This window comes from Hibiscus syriacus, unplaced genomic scaffold (genome assembly GCF_006381635.1).
Source record: "Hibiscus syriacus cultivar Baekdansim isolate YM2019G1 unplaced genomic scaffold, ASM638163v2 tig00111917_pilon, whole genome shotgun sequence".
In the NCBI taxonomy this organism is placed as follows: domain Eukaryota; kingdom Viridiplantae; phylum Streptophyta; class Magnoliopsida; order Malvales; family Malvaceae; genus Hibiscus; species Hibiscus syriacus.
This window is the reverse complement of record NW_024063213.1, coordinates 425,756-452,744: the sequence shown is the minus strand read 5'-3', so window position 1 is coordinate 452,744 and position 26,989 is coordinate 425,756. Positions and strand designations below refer to the sequence as shown.

The 26,989-nt window shown below is 33.8% G+C and overlaps 3 protein-coding genes across 3 annotated transcripts; 1 reads left to right on the top strand and 2 right to left on the bottom strand.

The window, feature by feature from the left end:
* LOC120172903 (bidirectional sugar transporter SWEET2a-like) lies at positions 1-1,233 on the bottom strand. Its single transcript, XM_039180238.1, has 5 exons — positions 1,120-1,233; positions 943-979; positions 476-851; positions 280-399; positions 1-192 (listed from the first exon to the last, which is right to left on the bottom strand). The coding sequence occupies exons 1-5, from the start codon at positions 1,178-1,180 to the stop codon at positions 85-87; spliced, it is 702 nt and encodes a 233-aa protein (XP_039036169.1). The 5' UTR covers positions 1,181-1,233; the 3' UTR covers positions 1-84.
* Positions 1,234-5,260: 4,027 nt separating this feature from the next.
* Positions 5,261-10,047, top strand: LOC120172912 (exonuclease 1-like). Its single transcript, XM_039180245.1, is given in 15 exon segments — positions 5,261-5,534; positions 6,016-6,135; positions 6,903-7,026; positions 7,140-7,284; positions 7,385-7,608; positions 7,783-7,964; positions 8,051-8,123; positions 8,216-8,291; positions 8,294-8,338; positions 8,472-8,644; positions 8,727-8,781; positions 8,857-9,203; positions 9,299-9,350; positions 9,507-9,726; positions 9,822-10,047. Coding segments are annotated over 15 exon segments (2,079 nt in total). The 5' UTR covers positions 5,261-5,373; the 3' UTR covers positions 9,904-10,047.
* A 15,826-nt stretch (positions 10,048-25,873) lies between these two features.
* On the bottom strand, positions 25,874-26,409 carry LOC120172917. The gene has a single exon (XM_039180246.1). The coding sequence runs from the start codon at positions 26,333-26,335 to the stop codon at positions 25,910-25,912; it is 426 nt and encodes a 141-aa protein (XP_039036177.1). The 5' UTR covers positions 26,336-26,409; the 3' UTR covers positions 25,874-25,909.
* Between the last annotated feature and the right edge of the window lie 580 nt (positions 26,410-26,989).

Sequence of the window (26,989 nt, the reverse complement as noted above, 5' to 3'; positions counted from 1 at the left end):
CACGATTATATTTTTTTGTCAAAATCAAAAAGAATAAATTTTGATCATGTCGCATATTATAGCGCATCAATAACAAACATTATATCAAGGATGAATCAAAGGATGCCTTAGTTCCTCTTGGGATGCTCTCTGGAAATAAGCATACAAGGCCAACTGTACAATCCCCAGAACTGTTCCAATTCCATTAGGAACCTGCATCAATGGCAGAGAATTTTCACAACAAAGATTCAAACACCGCAAAAATGAGGGAAAATTTTAAAAAAGAAAAAAAAAACTTACATATATGAGAGGGTCCTGCTTGAGAATTCCATATAGAAAGAAAGCTAGACTCATCAAGAACGTCGCCAAGGAGAGCGAGAACGGCATGTACTCGACGCTTCTCATCTTGATCACCAAGTTCTGGAAAATAAAACGGATGAGGGAGTCGATTTCGTCGGAATATCGGAAAAAAGGCGAAAACATTTATTGAACTTACAATGATGAGCAGAGGAGAGGCGAACATCGAGATCAGGGACGCGACGCTCAAGTATCCGACGAACAATTGCCGTGCCGGGGAGCCAAAGAACTTGAGGCTGATGAAGACGACCGAAGCGAACACGGCAAAAACCGATACCAGGAACCCGAACATCTTTAACTTCATCGGCTTGTCGGCATATGCGATGAAGATGGAGATGTACACCATTTGGAAAACTGCCCCAATGGAATTGACAGTTGCCACCAGGATGATACCTGGGGAAACAATGGGAATACCATACCAGAGACAAATCAAGCAGTTCAGCAGAGCATATATATATGGCATCCCTGAGAATTGTTCTGTTGAACCATTTCTGATAATTCTCCTAAATGTTGATCTGAAGAAAAAAACACAAACAAAGTTCAATTTCTGCAAATAAACATTGCAGATTCAATATTTTGTACATTGTTTTTTGGAAATGAACTTACATAGGTGACAAGAAGAGCACAAAAGCAAAGATGTTTCCTGGAAAATTTTGGAAAATATCAACAGATCAGAAAAGCCTATGACTTGATGAACAAGAAAATCCTCAACCCTAAACCAAAAATCACCTTCATCAGTGAAAACATCAAAATAAACCCAGAAATGAAAAAGGAAAACCCTACCTGCAACCCCGGCTGCATCACTGCAGATTGCATAAACAGAAGATATCACAGTTAAAGACATGTTGTCCTCTTGCAAATAAACCCCAGGAGGAAAGAGCTTATTAATAATATGACAGAGATAGTTGATAAACCACATGAGGGGAAATAAGATTTCTGAGTTTTTTCTTCCCATTGGATAGAATTTAGAACCACTTGTTTTCATTGTCCAATTGAGTTTTCTCTTCTCTTTGTCGTTTGCGTGTTTGATAAATATTCACAAATTATAATATCTTTCTAGTAATGTTTTGAGTTCAAATCTAAATGAAAAACAGGTCGATCCGAGACGATTCGATGTATATGTTTGTGAGAATTAAGTGATGGTTTAATGCAGAACTCATGTTTTTGCATGCAAATCAAGCCACGGGAAAGGAGAAGTATCTGTTTCCTTCGATAAAGAAGGGTTGCTTAAGATATATGGTGTAGAATGAATATCAACATTACTGCTGTAGCCGTGTAGGATTGTAGGGAGACTTTGATTTTTGGGTATATTATGCATTTAGTACCTAAACTATTATTTTTTTTTATCCATTTTAGACTTAAACTTTCAATATTTTCAAAACCATACCTAAAGTTTAGTTTTGGGTTCATTTTATTACTCTGTCATGGAAAATTTTAATTTTATTTTATTTTAGTACACATTCAAAATTTAGTGCTAACGTTTTGAAAAAATTGAAAGTTTAAGGACTAAAATGGACCAAAACTAACAATTTAGGTACTAAACACGTTAAGTTTTTTAATGGTATGATATTAAAATGAAATAAAAATTAAATTTTAGGTATGTTTTTATAAAAAAACGAATCAAAACTGATAGTTTAGGTATTAAATGTGTAATCTACTCTTTAGCAGGCTGTCCTGACACGTTTTTGAAATGTCGTTATCTATTTATGTAAGCCACGTGTTTTATACGTATGCAGTTGTATGTTTTGGGTGTCTTTTTGCTCAGGTATCTTATTTGAATGGATATGCGCTTTGGAGCTGATTGTAGAGATAAGAATGGTGACCTGAGTCAAATCGCTGGTTCAAGTTGCGTCACAGGAAGAACTTTGTTATACAAAGCCCAAAATTTGACGAGTCGGACATAATTAAAATCAAGTTAAGAGTATACAAATGGTTCGTAATTATAAGATATCGTTTTATTGAATATAACGATTATTAAAAGTTATGAAATGATATTTAATTTTATTGAGTATTCTTATTATTGAAAGTTATCGATTTATTATATAATTATTCATATGTTTTAAATTCGTCATTTTTATTAAAAAATTAACAAGAATTTGAGCTATACATTAACATGTTGAATGAGATATGATAAAATTTGATCATAGAATTGTTTGAGTTATATTTTTGTTGATTGAATATTCGATTACATTGTCATCGGGTCGTTGCTTGAAAACAACGATGGTGCCATTAAATATCATTAAAATATAATTTTATCATATCTCAGTCAGTAAGTTGGTATCCAGCTCAGGTGATATTCAATTTTTTTAATGAAACATGACGAGTCTGGAATATATGAATAGTCTGATGATCATTTTGTAATTTTTAATAGTCATTGGACTAAACAAATAACATCTATAATCAAATGACCATTTTAATAATTAAGGATTAAATAAAATAATATTTTATAATCAAATAATTATTTTATAATTTTTAATAATAAAAAGATTTAATAATAGGAAGATTCAATAAAACAATTACTATAGGTAAGAGAACTATTTGGGTAATACCCTAAGACAAAGCATTGACTACGCGGTGTATGGGACATTGAAAACCAATGGTGCTAACGCGTGGAGAACCGGCCCTGTCCCATCTTTTCTTTGCCGATGATTTGGTGTTGTTTTGCGAAGCTACATCCTCGCAGGCTAATCTTGTAAGCGCTATTCTGGACCAGTTCAGTTATTTCTCGGGACACAAAGTTAGCTTCAACAAAACAGAAGTTTTTTTCTCCACCAATGTGCACAAGGAACTGGCAAATAATATCTGCTCTCAATTGGGATTCCAACGAACTACAGATTTAGGCAAATACTTGGGTATGCCACTCTTCCACAAGAGAGTCACAAAATGTACTTTCTGAATTCTTAATCGAAAAGGTTCGCACTAAACTAAGTAGATGGGTGGCTTCAAAGTTATCTTTCTCAGGTCCGGTGACACTTGCGAAATCAACACTCTTGACTATCCCTAGCTACTTTATGCAAACAGTTTTGATCCCTAAAGGAGTTTGTGCTAAGATTGAACAGGTTGCTCGCAATTTTATTTGGGGAGGGACTACGGAATCCCCCAAGATGGCTATCATTAGCTGGAAAACTATATGCCAACCTCACATAAACGGCGGATTGGGAGCTCGACCACTCAAATCATAAAACGAGGCCTTTATGGTTAAATTGGGATATAATTTTCTTATGAAACAGGAGGCTTTGTGGGTGAAACTTCTGCGCTCTAAATACAAGGTGAGGGAACTGGTTCCCGATCATTTAGCAGTCCGATCTGGGTCTTATGTCTGGAAATCCCTTGCTCGTACCTGTCACTTCATCCGTGGGAATTTATGTTGGTCAATAGGCAATGGCAGGTCAACAAAATTTTGGAATGACATCTGGATACCAAATACTCAACCGCTTGCTGACTTGATTTCCACAAACCGAATCCAGGATCATGATGCTCATGTGATATACTATGTTACTGCAAACGGTCAATGGGAGTTTCAAAAGCTTGGTCTCATCTTGGATAATGAGGTTATTGAGCAAATCATGGTTATCCCTCCTCCTACTGATGAAGTTGGTGTCAACATCCCGACTTGGCGATGGGACCCCAGTGAAAATTGCACGGTTAAATCGGCTTTAAACCGGTTACAAGAAGACACCTAGGACACTGCTAATAACACTTGGAACATAGCTTGGGACTTCGATGGGCCTGAACGGATTAAACACTTCCTTTGGATGGCACCCGTAATCGACTCATGACCAACTCCGAGAGAGCTAGAAGGGGTGTGATTTCTGTTGGTCATTGTCCAAGGTGCGGTGGCTACGGAGATGAAAACGTCCTACATGTTCTTCGTGACTGTTTCTTGGAGCGAATGGTTTGGAATCAACTTGTCCCTGATAATGTCTCCACGCGGTTTCACTCTGCTTCTCTAACTGAATGGCTAGAAGGAAATCAAAGCAGAAACTCGGGGCTCGATAAAAATGAATGCTACTGGAGGCACGTGTTTCACATCATATGCTGGAGCCTTTGGAAGCAGCGTAATAGCTTCGTTTTTGCTGAAGATTCATGGTCTCCATTGGAAGTTATCAACTCGGCTACGGCCTGGGCTCACCTGCCCCATAGCTCTAACTTGTCCAGTGGAAACAACCACCATGCTCGAGCCTTGCAGGTAAAGTGGAAGCCCTCCAATCGGGGAGATATCAAAATAAACACCGATGGGGTTGTGACTCGGCAATCCGCAGCAGCTGCTAGCAGTGGAGTCATCAGAGACAGTAAAGGAGGTTGGCTGGGGGGCTATCATCGTAAAATTGGTCGTTGCTTGATTTTACATGCTGAGCTATGGACGGTTTTGGATGTGTTTACCATAGCGTGGTACCGGGGGGAAAAACAGGTCGAAGTGGAGGTCGATGGCAGTGAGGTAATGCACATTCTTACATCCACCGGGCAGAGTAACGAACCAGCAATTGTACGGAGAATTCGACATCTCCTCTAACGACAGTGATATGTCAGGTTCTCACATATCTACAGAGGCACGAATGGGGCCGTAGATGCCATGGCTCATTTAGGCCACATTGGAAGGGCTCACAATCTTACACCAGCCTTCTGATGACATAAAGAATCTACTTAGAAATGATACGCCTGTTGGACGTGTAAATTAGCATTTGTTTCTCATTTGTAAATAATAATAATAATAATAATAATTAATTTAATTAATATTTAAATTTATAAGATCTAATTTATTATTTTTTCAATAGTATCTTAAAGTATGAAATTTTAATTTAGTGCCATTATGAAATTATACTTTGACCCCTTCAAAATTAAGTTTGGGCCGTGAAATAATCCCAAACATTTTCCCGCCCAAAATTTGGGCCATTATTAACATTTTTCTTCTTCCTTGAACCTCAAATCTTTCCCTCTATTTCTCTGCAAATATGCTTTTAACAGTGAAAGATTAAGGCGCTGGTCGTTTACTCTCCATTGTTACAGATTCAAGCCATCACCGAATCAGCTACAGGGATGGGAATACAAGGGCTTTTGCCTCTATTGAAATCGATTATGGTACCAATCCATATCAAGGAGCTCGAGGGCTGTTGCGTGGCTATCGACACCTATTCTTGGCTCCACAAAGGAGCCTTGTCTTGCAGTACTGAACTCTGTAAAGGATTACCCACCTCCAGGTTTCCTTCTCTCTTTCTATCTTTAGTTTTTTTTAATAAAAAAACATAATCGTTGGGTTTTCGTCGGAGTTATTGGACAAAAAGGGTTAATGCGTATTCTTTGGATGATGTTACTAGCCTGAAAAAAAGTTGCATTCTTTTTCTTTGGATGAAAAGTATTAATGGGTTATTTTAAAATATTCGAAAGCATGCCTCTTTTGTTTTCTTTATTTACATCAATGGTTTTTTATTTCTATTTTCATTCTTTATTCAGGAAAATTTAAGGTAAAATAGAAATGGATTTTCTGCAATGTAGTTTTAGTTGTAAAAAAACGCAAAATTTAGGCATAAAATGTATTAAGTTTCCATTTCATCTCAAATCAAAGCTTTATGAGTTTAGTTCACTTTGTTTAACGACGAAAGATGGTGTGGATGAAGGAAAGGTTTATTCCTTTGGTTTTTTCCTTTCTAACATGGGTGCATTGTTTATTCGATCCACTAGGCACATTGAGTATTGTATGCATAGGGTAAATTTGCTACGACATCATGGTGTTAAACCGGTTCTTGTTTTTGATGGAGGTCTTCTTCCAATGAAGATTGAACAAGAGAACAAGCGAGCAAGGTATGTTAGATGTCTTTTCTCCTGAATTGCTAAACATGATTCTGGTTTCCACGAAAATATGAATGCATTGGTCTTGCCTTCATATCCAACTACCAAACGGATGTGCTACTTAAGATGTGGTAGTCCTAATTATTTGTCACTGTTCTTTTTATGTCAACTGCCTATTCACTTCAGGTGTTATGTATTTAATGCATATTTGGTGTGCTCGATTATGAATCTAGCTCTGCTTCAGTTCTCCGACCTGTTTATAAGTTGTTATTACCAATCATTCTTGCTTTCCCATTGAAAATTTGGGTCCAGATTGATCCATGGATGTATTATAAAGTTAAAACCAGTTTTCGCATAGGTATTGTCACTTAAGTTCTTCTTACCAATTGTCTGTGCTTTCACCCAGTCAACACATTGACCTGGTTTGTATGATCAACCTGAAATAAGAAGTTTAGATAGGTCCTGTTGATACATCTGCAAGTAAAATCAAGTGCTTTCTTTGTATGAGGAAGTTATCTTCTCTGAGATGCTCTGCAATGTCACATGAATGCTTTCTATTTATGCAAATAAACTGCTAAATAAAATGACTAATTAAGAATGTACAAACTCAACCTGCCTTTTTTGGGAGCTCTATATTGTGATTCTCCTCTCTACTGTATAGATGCCAGGGGATATGATATATATATAGTCTGATTGACTCCATTATTGAATGTCGGATGATTTGAATTCATGATCTCCTAGCATGGTCTAAAGAAATGTTCCATGCCTCATAAACGCAGGGCAAGGAAGGAAAATCTTGCACGAGCAATTGAACATGAATTATGTGGAAATTCTACTGCTGCTTATGAGTGCTACCAAAAAGCTGTTGACATTTCACCCTCAATTGCACACAAACTAATCATGGTAAGTAACAAATTCTGAAGGAGATCTTGTTACATTTTCTAGAAGGAATCAATGCTAAATGGTCCATTTATGTTATACTGCTGTTTCTTTCTTGACATGGTCGACTGTGGAAGGTCTTAAAGCGGGAGAATATATGTTATGTTGTGGCACCTTATGAGGCAGATGCACAAATGACTTTCTTGGCTATCAGCAAACAGGTCGATGCAGTAATCACCGAGGACTCTGATCTTATACCCTTTGGCTGTCCTAGAGTGAGTTGTGTAGCTATTAACTACTTTCAACAACATACTGCAGTTTCTTCAATGTTTACGAGAAATTCTTTTTTATCCATCTTTCAGATTTTAAAGTTCTATGATACTTTATCTAATGCAGGTTATCTTTAAAATGGATAAGTTTGGGCAAGGTGTTGAGTTCAAGTCTTCGATGCTACGGCAAAACAAGGAGCTAAGCTTTGCCGGATTCACTAAACAGATGCTGCTCGAGATGTGTATTCTTAGCGGTTGTGACTATTTGCAGTCACTGCCAGGAATGGGTCTGAGAAGGGCCCATGCTCTGATTAAAAAGTTCAAAAGTTATGACAAGGTGAGCACTATCAAATGTTCCCGATACATTGAATATCTTTAACGCAAGAGATTCTTCTCTTTGATTATACTATTTCTTTATGTCTCTGTCACTTTTTTGCATACTGTCTCTTATCCACCTAGTGATGATCTTTTCATCTGTTTCCTTTTTTTTCTTTAAAAAAAATTCTGGTAGGTGATTAAGCACTTGAGATACAGCACTGTTTCAGTTCCTCCTTTTTATGAAGAATCATTCAAGAAAGCGATATTAACATTTCAGTGCCAACGAGTCTATGATCCAATCACTGAAGATATTGCACATTTATCTGACACATCCGACGACATTGGTGATGATTTGGAGTTGGACTTTTTAGGCCCATATCCTTAATAAATCATCTGGTTAGTTAAAACTTTTTTTATTAGTCTCTATTGATAAACACTTGATAAACCTTAATTTGGAATACGCCGATACCTCAACAAATAGCTCAAGGCATTGCAAGAGGTGAACTTGATCCATTTACGCAAATGCCATTTCCGGTAATTGTTCTATTTAGTATTTGAATTCTATATTTTCCTTTCATCATTTCTACTAATTGACGATTGTTCCTGACTACTTGATCCTTCAACAGGGTGTCGGTGATAGTTCTCAGCTGGTGCCCGACAGAAATTTACAGCTGAAAAGTTTTAAGCCTGAGAGTGAAAGAAAAGGCTAGATTTGCCTGTGCAGAAGAACCTTCTGACCAACTATTTCTGTATCCCTTGATGTTACTTTCTCCTAGCTTTTGATTTATGACATATTTAGGGGGGAAATTGCATTACATTATTCAGTTATCATGAAGCCGTTTAGTTGTTTATTTGTAAATTGTTGTTCCATAACAATTAAAGGCTTTGCATCTCTTGAAGCAAAAAGAAACTTCAAGGCCCCTCGGGTATCGCCTAAGCAGTCAAGTATGGTAGCTAATGCTTCTATCTGTCCTGACAAACACGTTACTGCAGAGGATGCTTCTTGCAATACCCTGTTGTCAACCTCACTCGACTCAAAGAATACTTACAACATTGTGAGTGATGCGAGTAAGAGTTACATTTAGTTCATTTAAATAGTTGTAATTTTTTTTACACTTTCTGCCTCAACTTCTGCAGGAAGAAAATGTCTTCATTTCTGAGCTTTCTGAGTATGCAGCATCTCCAAATCCTGGTAAAAATACATGTCTGATAGATTGGTCTATAATTTTACCATTTAAATGCTTACTTTGTGTGTTCATGGATATAGAAGCCAGGCCGGATGAGATTAGAAGCCAAGACCTTGTGTTGCCGCAAGAATCTGATCAGCCAACACATAGACCTTCTCCAGCTTCACATGAGTATAATTATAGTACTCTTGCACATGCGTCTAAAAGTAAAACAATAACGGATAACAAAAAGAGCATTGTAAGAAGTCGGTACTTTCACAAGAAGCAAGTTGACACAAATGACCAAGAAGATAAACGAGTAAACTTTTGTGGCAAGGATAATACCATTCAGTTCCCCGAGACTAGCATTCCTGATAGTTATGGGAATAACTATTTTAAAGGAACGGCTTTGAAAAGAAAAAAATCCTCGCTTGAATATGATGAACTGGTCAGTGCCTTCACTTTCTTTTTAAGGTTTTAGAATCCACACTATTGCTTTTTCTTGTGTTTCCTGATTAAATTATTTTGCCCTTTTTATTTCAGGAAAATGTGAATCCCCAGCAAATCTACATGGATGCATCCCATGATGATACTGGTACCTGTTAATAAAAATGACTCATAATGAACAAATCTGATGTTCATTATGGATTGATAAACTAATCTTGCTTAGTGCTAAACTTATATGGCTGTCATGGTCCAACTTTGGCACCACGATTTAGGAGTCTTTACCTTTTAATTATTTCATTTGCAGGTGATCATGATCCTAATATCGAAACGTTTGTGGAGACGAAAGCTGGAGATGCAAAATTTGGATCCAACATTTCACATTTAGGCCGTTACTCAAACGTAGCAGAGAAATCCATGGAAAGATTTGTTTCAGTAATATCATCATTTAGATTCTCATCACCCGGTTCTCGTGCCAGTGGTCTTCGAGCCCCTTTGAAATATGCTCAGAACACATGTATCAATAGGTAAACAGAGTTAAATCTTTATCCTTGCAGAAATTTTATTTAAAGTTTATATTTCCAAGCTTTCATCCGTTAATACTTGGTCTTATCCATTGAAGGTCATCTGCTGCTGTAGATCTTAACCAGTTTGCGTATGTACCGAAAAACAAGAAGGCCACATTGGCATCTCGGAGATTTTAAGTTTCGGAAAAATATTTCCCCGGCATTGCAGGCAGCAGGATTGTTATTGTTCATTTATATGGAGCTCTCCTGACTGAAGAAAATGGCAGCAACGTTTGGTTTTACAATTGTTATTGTTCATTAAAATTACATTCTTGGCTAATATAATACTGTACATTTTTCTTATACTGGTCATGAGATCGTTACAACTGCAAGATGCTGGCCGTGAGCTTCCGGTGCTGGTGGTTTTCTACCCACCGGCGGCCTACTATAATCGAGATACTGAATAGTTAGAAGGGTAAATTACAAATTTCATCACTTAACTTTTGTTTCACTCCTATTTTGGTCATTGAAGTTTAAATTTTTTTTAATTTACTCACTTAATGTTTTATTTGGTCTTATTTTAATCACTCAATTAATAAATCCATTCCTAAAAGACAATGTAAAACAAGTTTTATATCCAAACTCCAAGGTTTACGTGCAACCATTCTCTTAATCCCAAATCAAACAATCCTTTGCCAAAACCAAAAGGATAGGCTTTGTATTTGGTGTCAACAAGTTTCTCAAAAACCAGTTTTCCCCCATTGATAGGTTTATAAGTTTTAACAGAAACCTTGACGTTAAAGTATAATAAAAAGAATGGTTCCCAGAGTGCATTCCAATGATATTGAGTAGCCCAACAAACAAGAAATGCTTTGCGGCACGTATCTCTCTCTTTTCTTCCTCCTCCTCTTCTTTTGGGTGCTTGATAGCAACGTTTTCCTCAAAGCAATTGCTTGGAATATATATTGCATGAAGGTTTATTCTTGTGGAATTGAAAAAGCATCTTCCATGAATTCTTTTGCTTTCTGGAAATTGAAATAGTTTGATTATGTGATTTTATTATCTTTTCTTTTCTTTTCTTTTTTCTTGAAGATAGGTCAAATGAGAATTCATAAAAATGGTATATTTGTCTGTTTCTTTTCCTGAAAGCAACTACGGATGGCTTGGGAGATGGGTATCCAATGGATCCATGTTGAAACGGATTCCAAGGAAGTCTTACGCGTGGTTGAACAAGGCATAACTATGGATCGATTACTTCCAATGGTTCCACACATAGTGGAGATGCTGGAGCAGGATTGGACTGTGCAATTTAGTTGAACTCCAAGAGAAAGAAATGAGGTGGCAAAGTTGGCTTGGGGACTGGAATTTGGTGCTCATCGATTTCAGATACCTCCTGTGGGAGTGGCTGCTCTCGTGGACGATGAAACGAGATGCTTGGGATGAGAGGGCACGGACAAACAACTTCGCTGCTTCAGGGATGTTTCTGCTACATGATGAAAGGCTCTGTGATAGTCATGGTTAATTGGCTGTTAGAAATAGGTTTTACTGCTTTGTTAGCTTGGTTTTCCTTTATCATTAAAAAAAAGTATATTTCGACTCAAATCAAAATAATTCTGAATTTTAAATTTAGAAATTCATGGTTAAAAGTCTTGATCTTTACTAACATGACTAAAATCTCATTAGCTTCGCAAATAATTTTTTTATATCTGAATTACAATTAAATAGTCAAATTATGATCTAGTCCATGTATTATTCTAAAATAATGATTTGGTTCTTCTACTTTTATATTTTTTTCTAATCAATATTTTTATTAGAAATATTTAAATCATACACTTAAGTCTATTTACGTGTCTCGTTAATAACTTCTCTAATCTTATATGGAGAAAAAGAGTACACACACAATCAATAACATTGTCAACAAAAAAAACAGTACACCGTGAGTCGCTTAGGATTAAAGACATACGACCTGAACAACAATAAATAATCTCCTAACATGAGTAATTCTTTTGATTAAAATACTAAAGAGAATTTTTAAAATATATTTCTTTTAACACATAATAAAACGTTTCGGTATGATCAAAATATAATCAAAACAAAATGTTATGTATGAAACTTTTAAAAAATAATAATTAAATAACTAAAATAGGACGATTAAATAAATAATTACCCTAAATTATACAAATGTTTTTCTAAGAAAATTTCGTCATTATTTTAATCAAAATAGTTAGTGAAGACACCGAATTTCGCCTATTCCCAGTTTAATTAATATTATTATTGCAAACGATATTATATGATATATATACTTACATTTATTTTATTTATTTCAGGTCCATTACAAAAAAACCAAGACCCAGAAGTCTAATTTACAAAAGTAAGCAGCTCACAACTCATTACACACCAAACCTGTATCCAGTGGAGCAACCCATCACACCCGAATGGAGACCCAAACCGGTCCAATGGAGTACCCAAATCGGTTAGTTTTTTTTAAACCCTAACCTCATCTCTCATCCATCTACGCGCCGCATGCCCCTCAACCGATCGGTCAAAGCCACGTCCGAGTTTCACGGCAACGTCACCACCAACAAGAGAACAAACATCAGATTTAGAGTTTTACTAGGAATCAAATACTTAAAATAGCAAATCCTAGGCTATAAATAAGATGTAATCACCAATGTTTTTTACACACAAACACAACGCGAAATACCGAAAAGAAAATTATACAAACAGTTGATTGAAGTATTTTGTAACCTATTCGAGAGCAAGGAAATAAAAAGGTATAATTTTTTACCTTGGATTCGGTGGATCTTGGATTGCATGTTAGTTTGTCTTGTTTTAAAACCCAATCGTAGATGATCGGAGGGGGTGTTCGAATCTTCTTTTCTAGATCTACTCCCCCGAGGCGTTTTTTAAAAAATCACTTTGATATTTGAAGAGATGGAAGAAAGAGCTTTTGAAAAATGCAAAAAAAAAAAAAAAATTGACCACCGCCGATGAACGGCGGCTGATGGCCGACAAGGCAGTGGCCGGCCGATTTCTGGAAAGCTATGGTGGTGTTCTTCAATGAAGAACACCCCAAGAACACATCAGAGGATTTAAAAAATTTTGTTTTGACTCATCTTGGGTAAAATGGAAAATAATGAATGTATTTGTGAAAAATGGGTTTTATACCCAACCCGGATGACCCGTGACCTGACCCGCCCCCTTCGACCCGCGTGTTTTTTAAACAAAAAGAGGGGGAATCACAATTTTGATCCCCATGTTTTTTAAATATTTATTTTCCCAAAATTCAGTGTTTACACCAATTTTTTCTTTTAATCTCTCCCCCGATTTTGTTTTTATTTTAAGTTAATCCCTTATTATTATTTATATTAAATTATATTATATATATATCTTTGGTTTTTTATTTATTACTATTATTTTTGTTAGTTTTTACTTATGCATATATATACATATTTTTATATAATTTATTTTTCTATTTTTTTACTGTATGTACATATATTTGTTCCTTCCTTTTTTATTTATTTATTTGCTTGGGTTTCATTATTTATGTGTATTATTTATTCTTTCTTTGTTATTTTACTTATTTTATTTATTTTATTTATTTTCTCTAATTTTTTATTTATACGTTTATATGTGTATATATTTTACTTTTTTTACCTAGTATTTTATATATATCTATTATTATTTTATTATTATTATTTACTTATTTTATTAAACATCATATTATATATATATATATATAGGGGGCCCTTTTTTTCTCTTATTAATACTTCCCCCTCACTTTTGGTGAAGTGAAGGGTAGTTTTTTTAGGGTAAAGTATAGTAATGGTCACTGAACATTTCTGAAGCTTGCATTTAGGTCCCCCAACTTTTAAAACTTGCAATACAGTTCCCCAACATTTATTCCGTTTGCAATATGGTCCCCCAACTTAAACCACCGTTAGAAATTAGGGTAAATTATATACAAGGTTATTGAACTTTTCAGACACTTGAATTTAGGTCCCCTAACTTTTAAAACTTGCAAAATAGTCCTCAATTTCATTCTAAACCCCAATTTCCAAAGTAATTCAATTTCATTCTAAACCCTAAATTCCAAAATAATTCAATTAAATTCAATTATGTCAGATTTATTATTATTTAATTTCATCTTATTTCATGTGATACGTATTTTTTATATAAATATAATAGTATAATTCTTATCTGTTGAAGAAATTTTTTAATTAAAAAAGTAGTTAGGATATAGAAGATGTTGAAAATAATTCGAATTTTAAATTTATAAAATGTTATTTTGACGTATAAATAAAAGTGTAAACTACTAGGTTGACAACTTAACTATCTAGCCCTTTTTACTTTTGTCATATATCTTTTAAATTTATCAATCATACAACATAATTATTTAACTGTTTCAACTAAGCCACTAGTCGTTACCAATTGATACAAATGATGAAGTGGCAGTTAAAAGGAATTGACATTATTATACATTCAGTCTTTATTATTTATATAATCAATTTGGTCCTAAATTAAATAGAATTTAATAAATTAATCATTTAATTAGGATCTGACATGTGTTAGCACATGATCATGACACGTGTCATTGGTGACACATGTCACCACCTAATTATTTATATATGCTATCAATTTGGTCCTAAATTAAATAAAATTTAATAAATTAATCATTTAACCAGGATCTGACATGTGTTAACACATGATCATGATATATGTTATTGGTGACACATGTCACCACCTAATTAGAAGAAAATTAAGTTACAAAGAAGTAAAATTTGGGTCTTGGGCAAACTCAAACCTGAGTCACGCAAATGAAAGATACAGGGTGGAGCCACTAAGCTAACATCATCGTTTGTGTTAAGAGATATACAATAATACATATACTAATAGTATGACCAATGCCAGAAAAAAAAAGAATATAATGGAAAATGGAAATAATGAGATTTGAACTTCGGCAAAAAATTTGAAAGCAATAAATGATGGGAAAATATTATATTTTTTTCAATAAAAAATATTATATTTGATAAATTGTTTGATAGATTTAATATATTTTTTAAATATTAGTTGATACAATATTTTAAAAGAATAAATTTAAGATTATATATTTTTAAACTAAATTTAATAATTATATTTTCATATTTATAATTCATGATTATATATAATCTTAAGTTGAGTATTTCTAATATAATTAATAATTTTAATTTCTTATTAAAAATAAAATATTCAAAAATATAAATGATTCATACATTAATATATGAATATTTTTTTATTTATACATCTAAATATAAATATACATTTATATAATATATTTTTATTCGTATATTGAAATATTTTGATTAAAATATAAACATATTTTAAATACTAGTTTATACAAGAAAAATAAAATATATCAAAAATATAAATGATTCATACATTTAAATATAAATTGAATCATTTATATTTTCTATACATTAATATTTAATAAGAAAATAAAATTATTGGGGGACTGTTTTGCAAGTTTTAAAAGTTGGGGACCTAAATTCAAGTGCCTGAAAAGTTCAATGACCATTTATATAATTTACCCTAATTTTCTAATAGTGATTTAAGTTGGGGGACCATATTGCAAATGAAATAAATGTTGGGGGTCTGTATTGCAAGTTTTAAAAGTTGGGGGACCTAAATGCAAGCTTCAGAAATGTTCAGTGACCATTACTATACTTTACCCTTTTTTTAATATTTATTTGTCTTTTTCTTTATTTCTTTTATCTTTATCTTACTTTTATTTTCTTTATATTTTTATTTATTTATTTATTTATTTATTTTATTCTTGTTTTTATTTATTTATTATATGCACATATTATTATTTTCTTTAGTTCATTTTCCCTTTATTTTTACTTTGATTTATTTTTATTATTTTTATTCTAACACGTTTCTCGACTTTTTAAAGGGTACACTTTCGAATCCATCAGGGGTAAGTAATTTGGATCATACTTTTACCATTTAATTTAAACTTATAATTTTCTTAATTAAAGACAACTGGAAATTACGTAGTACCGAAAAGAAGTTCAAGGGTGCTAACCCTTTTTTGACTATAACTGACTCCCGAATCCGACACATCTTTGGTAAGACGCATATCAGGTAAGAAATAAGGTATCCGATCAACCCATTTGTTTTAAAATAAATGATCGGTGGCAGCTCCAATTCGTTTAATCCAAGTTGAAGGCCAATTTCGGGCCCACCCGAAAGACGGTCCCGACAGCTTGGCAACTCTGCTGGGGACAGGTAAGTGAGTCAGGCTAAGGTAATTTCCAGTTGTCTTTTTAATAAAAATTATAATTTTAAATTTTAAGGTAACTTTTTAATCCTTATTACTTACTTTTGATTATATTTTCGAATAAATAGTTGTACTGACGGTTTCTCTCGATGATTTCAGCTTGACAAATTTTTTTTCACCTAAGGCTCTATACCTGATCTCCAAACCCTATTTTTAAATGGGAGTGAAAGCGACACCTTCGTGAGAATTTATTCTCCGCACAGGCCTAGCAAGTAGCCTTCGGGATTCATATACCTTATGTCTTTGTGTGAATTTATTCACCGCAGAGACATAAGGGAATGTGTCCTCTTGAGTTTAACTTAGTCCACACAAGCTTGTAATGGGCTTAGGACTAAGGGTCTGGCAAGCCCAAGGGGCACCAGCAAGGAGAACTCGGGTACCCTTTTTTTAGAACCTAAATCGAGAGACGACAGGGAATTAGAGCCTACCTCAAAACCTCATTTCAAACCCAAGGCTATTTTGAATTCATTTTCTGTCTTATTTTATATTTAAAGCATGTGAACTAGAAATCTATGCGGTTAGGATTAGTTTAAAATCAACTTACGAGATAGAGATCATGTCCGGGTAGGAATAATAAGCATGTGGGGTAGGACAGATATCATGTGGGGTAAGATCTTTTATTTTCATGATTGTTTTGATTATTATCTTTACCTCACTATGAGAACAAGATGACGAAACCCTAGCTAAGCTTGATATCATTACTGGCGAATTCAAGAAGCAAGCAAATAAACTTCAGATAACTCTTAACGACGGAGGGATTCAATGGAATTTTCGTTAGGGAACAAATTCAACTGAGAGTGAAAACAAGAGATGAATCCATTTGAGACTTTTTGGAGCAAGCAGCTCGTCACTTGCACGGTTTAGCCAGAGAAGCTAGAACAGTTCGACAAGGCATTCAAATGATAATAGAAAAAAGACGGAAGACGAATCAACCTGTTAGAAGCTGTTCGACGTCTATACCTTTAAAATGTTTTTGTCTTCTAAGACGTAACACTTTTGTCCCCAATAAGGATTATTTATAATAACATACACATTTTTGGATCAATGCCTCAAACATTGCATACATCATACATTTAGACATATTTTGTATTTTGTTATTATCTCTTTGCATTCACATTAACTAATAGAAGAATGTCTCATCAAAGGGAATAAATACTGGATACACCACCTCAAGCATTGGACACACCCCATCCATACAACACCCGCTTGAAAAAAAAGAATATGAAAGTAAAAATTGCTCAACTTGAGGAAAATATGTTGAAGTTACAGAGAGAGCTAGAAGATAAGATAAACCAGAGCAGTCTGAGTACTCTGGATACAATAATGAAAAGCCAAGAGTCTTTGGTCAATCAAATTATGGCCAAGTTATCAGGTCTACATCAAGCGAGTGCACCTGGGGCAGGTTCATCCGAGGGGGTAGCTATACCACTAACCCGACAGATGGTTATCTCACCCAGAATATTACTCGGATTGCAAGGGGACTTATCTGTAGAAAAAGGGAAATCCTCATCTGTTGCAAAGATACAAACTTCTGCAACCAACCCTGACAATCATCTGAATGATTACCATATCCTAGATTTTGATGAGGAAGATAAGGCAAAGAAGATGGAAGAGAAGATCAAAATGTTGGAAGACTAGATGAAAATGGTCAAAATGACCATGATTACTACATAGTAGATGCAATGGAGCTTAGCCTGGTCCCGGATTTGGTACTTTCACCAAAGTTCAAAGTCTCGGAATTCAAAATATTTGATGGAAACAGTTGCCCCTCCGCTCACATCATGATGTTCTGTCGAAAAATGACAGGGTATGTGAGAAATGATCAACTTCTGATTCATTGCTTTCAGGAGAGCTTATCCGGTTCAGCTATCCAATGGTACAATCAGTTGAACCAATCTCATATCAAGACATGGAAAGACTTAGCCAAATCTTTCTTGGAGTAGTACAAGTACATTAATGACATGAGACCAGACCAAGTTATCCTGCAATGCTTGGAGAAGAAGTATAATGAGAGTTTCTGACAATACGCACAGAGATTGAGGGATTTGGTTGTGCAAGTTCATCCACCTTTAGATGAAAAGGAAACTAGGAAGCTCTTTGTGTAGACTTTGAGAGCCCCTTACTTCGGACACCTGGTTACAATCACATCAGGATCTTTTCAGACTTAGTTATGACCGGTAAAATGATCGAGTTGGTCATAAAACAAGACAAAATAGAGGGAGATGAATCAAGCAAGAAGCCTCCCATTAAGAAAGATAGAGAGATCAACAACATTAACACCTATAGTGCCAACAAAGGTGTTATGATCTCTGGCATAAAAATCACTGCAGCTGTACCGTCAGGTACTTCTAAACAAAATCAGAGAGAACCTAAGAAGGAAAGGGAACATTTCGACCCTATTCACATGACCTACAAACAGCTTTATCAATAACTTTTTGACACCCACGTAGTGTCACCATATATGGTGGAACCGATGAATCCTCCATACCCTATGTGGTATAATGAGAATGCTCATTGTGAATATCACAGCGGTGTCCCGGGGTACACTATTAAGAACTGTTACGCATTTAAGATAATCGTGCAGAAGATGCGTGACAAGAACCGGATCGACTTCAACAACTCGGGGCATCCAAGTGAGGAGGAAGATCATTTCATCATTTGCATTACTTTGTTTGATTTTTTTTTTCATCATTTCTCAAGTTTTTTAAGGACATTTAAATAAATTTATGTCACTTTAAAGATGGCAAGCAATAAATCAAATTTGCAAACGTGTGATTCTTTGAATATCGAATGAATTAAAAAAAACTCTGTAAATGATTCAGAGTTACAGATCTTTGACAATGTAACATGATTTAAAAGTGGTAAACAATGAATTTGACCCTACCTAAGAAGATACGTTCAAACATCGTACCATTCTCTTGCGAATAACCAATATATCATTCTCATCTCATAAGGGAAAGAAAAAGAGGCTTGGTATTTAGGTGTGCATAGGTGCGAACAACATGGGACATCTTTCGCATATGACTTTACTATACTTTTTGTTTAAGACGTTCAATGACGGTCATGATATTTACAGATGGAATAGCAGAGTATGTGAATCTAGTTTAGGTCAGTTGCTTGGAAATTGAACTCTAAAGATTAATTTTTTTACTTTTAACAAACACCTAAACTATAACAGGTTCTTCTTGACAATCATAAGAAATTTAGTCCGTAACGATGGGCTATTCCACTAAGGCAATTAGTTATAGAGGAAACTCGAGAGTCCTGGCTTTATGAATAGATTGCGTTCAAACCATGACATTGCTCGGACACTTGGCAATTCTGTGTTTGCTCCACTGCTATTGTCAGGCCGAAGACTTTATGACAAGACGAAACCTTCAGTTAACCAGATAAAAGTGATTATAATGTTAAGTTGTCCCTCTAAAGCAATTGGTTAAACGCCACGGCTTTATGGATTTGGCTAGTCGGACAATGGCAAATTAAATCAGATATATCTAAGAAAGAAATTTTTGGTAATGATGGACTAAGGGAGTTAAGGAACACCTGTTATAGTCAATTTCACACGAGCACTAAAGAATTCCATTTTTAGACCAATATTTTTGCACTACCTTTGTTAAAAGAGCCCACGAAGCTTGAACAAATGGAAGATTAAAGTATCGAAATAGAAGGTCTAGTAATTGATCATGCTAGTTGCGTCATTTTGTCCGCATCCAATTAAAATGCCTAGCCAAGAAAAAGGCATGTTGCAATGACAGAGAAAAAATGATGTTTTTATGGTTGAAACCTTAGAAGCCAACTCATCAATTCATATATTTTTCAAAGAGCTATGACTCTGAAAGCATTAAAAGAGCTATTGATTCCTTTGATATGCTTTGAACTCATGTTTATGATTCGATTCGATTGCAAGCCTGAATTAAGGAGCAATGTTTTACAGAATTCTTATATTTTCCCCTCTTAAAACAAGAGAAAAGAATAAAAAATATTTTCAAACAAGACAATCTCAAATGTGGAAGGCTGCAACCCAAGAAGAAATGGGGCATGCTCAATTCCAAGGACCAGATCGACAAAAAAAGCACGAGACTCCACCCAGGAGATAAAACAAGAGCTAATTCATATTGCATTCATCTTAGAAATACTTAAGAGCATCACATTCATCATTTTTTGCAGCTTTTAGAGTCAATTTCAACTTCATAGCAAAGGATATTAGACTCAACAAACAACTTTCCAGTTTCATTTAGAGTCAATTTCAACTTCACACTGAAGAATATTGGACTCAACAAATAACTTTTCAGTTTCATTTAGAGTCAATTTCAACTTCACGTCGAAGGTTATTGGACTCAACAAACAACTTTCCAGTTTTATTCAGAGTCAATTTCAATTTCACAGCGAATGATATTGGACTCAAAACGACACAATTTACTCGATATTGGATTTGAACTTCACAACGAAGGATATCTAACTCAAAGCCAACTTAAACAATACTTGGATTTCAACTTCATGACGAAGGATATCCAATTCAAGGCTCAACTTCACAACGAAGGGGTCATCCACGATTTCAACTTCACGACGAATGTTATCGAATGTTATCGTGCCCACCAACAACATTCATATTTAGATTGGATTTCAACTTCACGACGAAGAATATCCAATTCAAGGATCAACTTCACAATGAAGGGGCCATCCACGATTTCAACTTCACGACGAAGGATATCTAATTCATGGCTCAACTTCACAACAAAGGGGCCATCCACAATTTCAACTTCACGATGAAGGATATCGTGCCCATAAGCAACATACAATACTTGGATTTCAACTTCACGACGAAGGATATCCAATTTAAGGCTCAACTTCACAACGAATTGGTCATCAACGATTTCAACTTCACGACGGAGGATATCGTGCCCACAAGCAACATCCATCTCTAGATTGGATTTCAACTTCACAACGAAGGATATTCAATTCAAAGCTCAACTTCATAGCGAATGAGCTTTCCAATTTCATTTAGAGTCAATTTCAGCTTCACAGCGAAAGATATTGGACTCGAAACAGCACAACTTACACATGATTGGATTTCAACTTCACGACGAAGGATATCCAATTCAAAGCTCAACTTCACAACGAAGGAGCCATCTACGATTTCAACTTTACGACGAATAATATCGTACCCAAAGGATTGACCCAACTTCACGATGAAGGAGTCATCCGTAACACAACAACACCGAAGTCTTCAGGTCAAGTTTCATCTTCATGACGAAGTATCTTGAGCTAGAAGACGATTCAGAGGTCACTTTCCAAAAGCTTTGAGTTCAATTTCAACTTCACAACGAAGGATATCGTGCTCAGAAAGTCTCCAGTTCAACTCAAACTCACGACGAGAGAGTCATTTCGAGATTTAATCCAAATTAACAAACCAATTTTGACATTGGATTTCAACTCTACAATAGAGAATATTCGATATGGACGAAATTTGTGCCTTTTAATCTTTGCTCTATTTTCGTTACACGATAATAAGCAAATAGGGGCAGTCGAAGACACCGAATTCCACCCATTCCCAATTTAATTAATATTATTATTGCAAACTATATTATATGATATATACTTACATTTATTTTATTTATTTTAGGTCTATTACAAAAAAAAACCAAGATCAGAAGCCCAATTTACAAAAGTCAGCAGCCCACAACTCATTACACACCAAACCCGTATCTAGTGGAGCAACCCATCAAACCCGAATGAAGACCCAAACCGGTCCAATAGAGCACCCGAACCGGTTAGTTTTTTTTGAAACCCTAACATCATCTCTCGTCCAGTCGAGTGTCGCATGCCCCTCAACCGATCGGTCAAAGCCACGTCCGAGTTTCACGGCAGCGTCACCACTAACAAGAGAACAAACAACAAATTTAGAGTTTTACTAGGAATCAAATACTTAAAATAGCAAATCCTAGGCTATAAATAAGATGTAATCACCACTGTTTTTTACACACAAATACAACGCGAAATACATAAAAAATTATACAAATAGTGGATCGAAGTATTTTGTAACCGATTCGAGAGCAAGAAAATAAAAAGGTATAATTTTTTACCTTGGATTTGGTGGGTCTTGGCTTGTATGTTAGTCTGTTTCATTTTAAAACCCAATCACAGATGACCGGAGGGGGTGTTTGAATCTTCTTTTCTAGATCTACTCCCCCAAGGCGTTTTTTTCGAAAAATCACTTTGATATTTGAAGAGAGGGAAGAAAGAGCTTTTAAAAAAATACAAAAACCATTTCCGACCACCGTCAATGAACGGTAGTTGGCGAGGCGGTGGCCGGCCGGTTTCTGGAAAATTGCGGTGGTGTTCTTCAAAAGAAGAACACCTCAAGAACACATAAAAGGATTTAAAATTTTTTGATTTGACTCATCTTGGGTAAAATGGAAAATAATGAATGTGTTTGTGAAAAATGGGTTTTATACCCAACCCGGATGGCCCGTGACCCGACCTGCCCCCTTCGACCCACGTGTTTTTAAACAAAAGAGGGGGAATTACAATTTTGATCCCCATGTTTTTTAAATATTTATTTTTCCCAAAATTCGGTTTTTACACAAATTTTTCTTTCAATGTGGCCCCCGATTTTGTTTTTATTTTAAGCTAATCCCTTATTATTATTTATATTTAATTATATATATATATATATATATATATTTATTTGGTTTTTTATTTATTACTATTATTTTGTTAGTTTTTACTTATGTATATATATACATATTTTTATATAATTTATTTTTCTATATTTTACTGTATATACAAATATTTGTTCCTTCCTTTTTTTTATTTAAATACTAATTTTTATTTGCTTGGGTTTCATTATTTATGTGTATTATTTATTCTTTCTTTGTTATTTTACTTATTTTATTATTTTATTTTATTTTTATTTTTTTCTCTCTAATTTTTTTATTTATACGTTTCTATGTGTATACATTTTACTTTTTTTACCTAGTATTTATATATATATATATATATATATATATATATTATTCTTTTATTATTGTTTTTTACTTATTTTATTAAATATATATATATATATATATATATATATATATATATATATATATATATATATATATATATATATATATATATATATATATGGTCCCTTTTTTGTTTTTTACCAAAATTTCCCCCTCACTTTCGGTGAAGTGAAGGGGTAGTTTTTTTAATATTTATTTATCTTTTTCTTTATTTGTCTTTTTCTTTATTTCGTTATCTTTATTTTACTTTTATTTCCTTTATATTTTTTTTATCTTTTTATTTATTTTTATTTTTATTCTTGTTTTTTTTATTTATTATTATATGTACATATTATTATTTTCTTTAGTTCATTTTTTCCTTTTATTTTTCCTTTGATTTCTTTTTATTTTCTTTATTTTATTACTTTTATTTTAACACATTTCTCGACTTTTTAAAGGGTACACTTTCGAATCCATCAGGGGTAAGTAATTTGGACAACTGGAAATTACGTAGTACCGAAAGGGCAGTTCAAGGGTGCTAACCCTTCATTGACTGTAACAAACTCTCGAAACCGACACATCTTTGGTAAGATGCAAATTAGGTAAGAAATAAGGTATACAATCAACCCAATTGTTTTAAAATAAAAATCGGTGGCGGCTCCAATTCGTTTAATCCAAGTCGAAGCCCAATTTCGGACCCACCCGAAAAACGGTTCCGACAGTTAGTACGACTAATAATAATAATACTATAGAGGTGGGGTTGAAGTTGGAATTCCAACTTAAAAGGGATAAAATATAATTAATCATAGAAAATGAGGAGGACAAAATTAAACTTAAAAAATAGGAGTAAAATCAAAATAAACTATAATTTAGAGTCCTAATTTAATATTTTTACCATATAATTTTTTAATAATAAAAAATTTGGAGGACAGTGGATCCCGGGTCGCTCCTTCCCTGTATAGTGGTGAGAAAATAAATTAAATTAAGGTTGAAATTCAAACATAATAGAAATACTGAAATTATAATTTAATCTAAATAGATTTATGTCCAACTTCTTTGCAAATAATCCAATTAAAAAAATGCAATTAAAATGGTAGAATCCTTCTAATAATTATAACAAACAGGTTAAATTCTTACCCAATTGATTTAACAAATTGAATTTAATTAGTCAACTTCTTTGCAAATAATCCATTTTGCATCCTAACGCACTTTCAGCTCAAATATTAATACTAATTAAAGATTATTTTTATTAAAATAATAATAAAAAGGTGAGATTTGTGTTTAACCTATCTACGGCTATGATGCGGCCCACGTGAGCTGATCTCACACGTGGCTTCGTTGTCAATTTCATCCTTACCCAATTCATATTATTTTAATGAAAAACATAAGGTCTGATTAATAAATTAATTTAATAATATTTCGTATAAAAGTGTTTTTTTATCCACAAATTCATGAACACTTGGGTTCGAAGCTTAGTTCACCTTGGTACAGTTGTCATCCAGATTTTCAACAAAAATAAAATAAATAAACAGTGGAGTGTAATATGCAATTGCAGTATGTAACTTAATAATGATGTTTAATAAATATTACTTCATATTCTATATGGAATATGTCTACTATATAATGATGTTGAAAATACATATTAGTATGAGTACGAAATCGTCGAATTGTCATAGTTTACTCGGACAAAAGTGAACTAATGCTTATCTGTTGTGGAGTAATTAATAAGAATTGAAAATCACATGCCCAAATTATTGAGCCTATCATCCTATCCTACAATATTCAAGCCAGTCCTATAATATTATAATATAATCATATTTAAAATTGCTTAATGTACATGAAATTATTTAAGTTTTAATTTTACTAATCAAATTAAATACAGATTGTAGCCAATGGGATGTTGTAAGTAGATGGTTGCCAAGGGTAAAACTTGAATTTTTTTAATATTATATATATTGAAAAATTAATCTATTTAACAGTGGACATGGGTGCTTGTGATGTTTATTTATTTCGTTTTATCCATCATTAAATGAAATTAACATTTTATCTTTAGTATAAATCAAATTATCTCATTGATTAAATGAATGATAGTTATTTTTAGAGGTTTCAGATTCGAACATCAACGACTATAACAAGAATGATTGAGTATTTATTGTAAAATAATTAATTTTTTAAAATAAATATTAGTTTGTAATCACATTTAACTTAATAAAGAACATTTTATTTTCATGCATACATAATTAATAGAAATGTGAGAATATATTATACATAATTTTTAATTGTTCCATATTTTATAAGAAGGGGTTAATAGAGCAAGAAGGGACAGATGTATCTAACATCCATTAACTGTAGTGATGTTTTTAAGATTATACATTCATAGTAGTATGATACATGGTGGATCATATTATTAAATGATTGCGATCGTATTTTTAATCAATTTTAAACCATATTCATACTGATTAATTTCAAATCTTATATGTATTTGTAAAACAATCCTATAAACCAATACAATGTATGAGAAACTGATGTTTAATTACCAAAAAAAAATATAATGAAATAGCTAGTTGAGTTCTGTTTTGGGTTCTTTTCTCACAATGAACCAATGAACCCAGTTATCATCTTTGCTTTACTGTGTCTTTCTTCTCTTTCTCAATCAAAGAACAACCAGCTGTTCCTGTTGGCATTCTGTCCCATTTCAAGACAAAAGCTCCAGCTGTGTTTTCCTTTTTTGATCATGGCGGTGCCGCTGCTCAGAGTCTAATCATTGCACGAAAGCAACAGATTCCCAGAGAAAATTAAGTTATAATTTAGTTGTTGATTATGTAAGTTAAGAATCAAAAGAGAAATTTTGAAATGAAAATAGAAAGGAAATGGACAAATTATTTGATTATGGTTTTCATGCTTCCAAAAATCCAGTCATTCTAAGAATAGAATTCCGAACTCGACTCAAATCCCTCCCTTTAAGCGTCCTTCCATTGCCGGTGCAAACGGAAAACGCCACTTTCCCGGCAATTCTCCTCCCCAATATCACGTGCGGCGGCACCATTTCACCTTCCTCCATATCTTCTTCGTCTTCCTCCTCAAAATCGCCGCCGAAAACACTTCCGCCATGATGGCGTGGGATGCTGACGGGAAGCGAACTGGCAGCTACCTTCTTCTTCGATTTTTCCTTACGTGTCGAAACGCCGGCGTTTATGGAGATTCCTGCTGGATGATCGAAGTAGCCGCCGTCATCGTCTTCTTGGTGACGATGTGTGGCGTAAATGTCGCTGGTGTTGTCGGAAAATATAACCTCGGACTCTTGCAACTCTTCTGCAGCCATGGCGAGATCTGATTGATTAGATTTTGTTTTTTATTAAAAGTTTTTATAAATGAATGAAGAGATTGATTTTTTTTTTTGAGACAAAACAGTGAGGGAAAATGAAAGAAAAAACAAGGGAATTTATAGTAGCGAATCTAAACCGTACTCGTTACTCTTATTCATTGTAAATTTCATGTTGCTTCAGATGACGTCCCAAATGCATCCAATAGGTCCCACTCTTTTTCTTATTCACCTGTATTTTCCATCCATTAATCTTAATTAGGTATTATAGAGAGGTTCATTCTCTTAATTTAATTTATTTCATTTATCACATTATAATTCGAATTTTTAATTTTATCCTAATGTAATATCTTACTAAATCAATCAATTATTAATGATCTCGTTCAAAGATGAATCGAGAGGGATAATGAGAATAACCGTCTTATAAAAATTTTAAGCTTTCATTTTTTGTATTTACTATTGTTAATATATTTTTCTCTCCTAAACTTCTATAAATCCATCTTCTAACTAATATCTTTTGTCCGCATGTAGTCTCGCTCTTTTTTAGTAATAGAAATTTAATCTATTTTCAAGTTAAGAACGAAATAAATTAATTTTGTTTTAAAAATTATAATAATTTTTTATATTATTTTATTTAAACTAATAGATAAATAA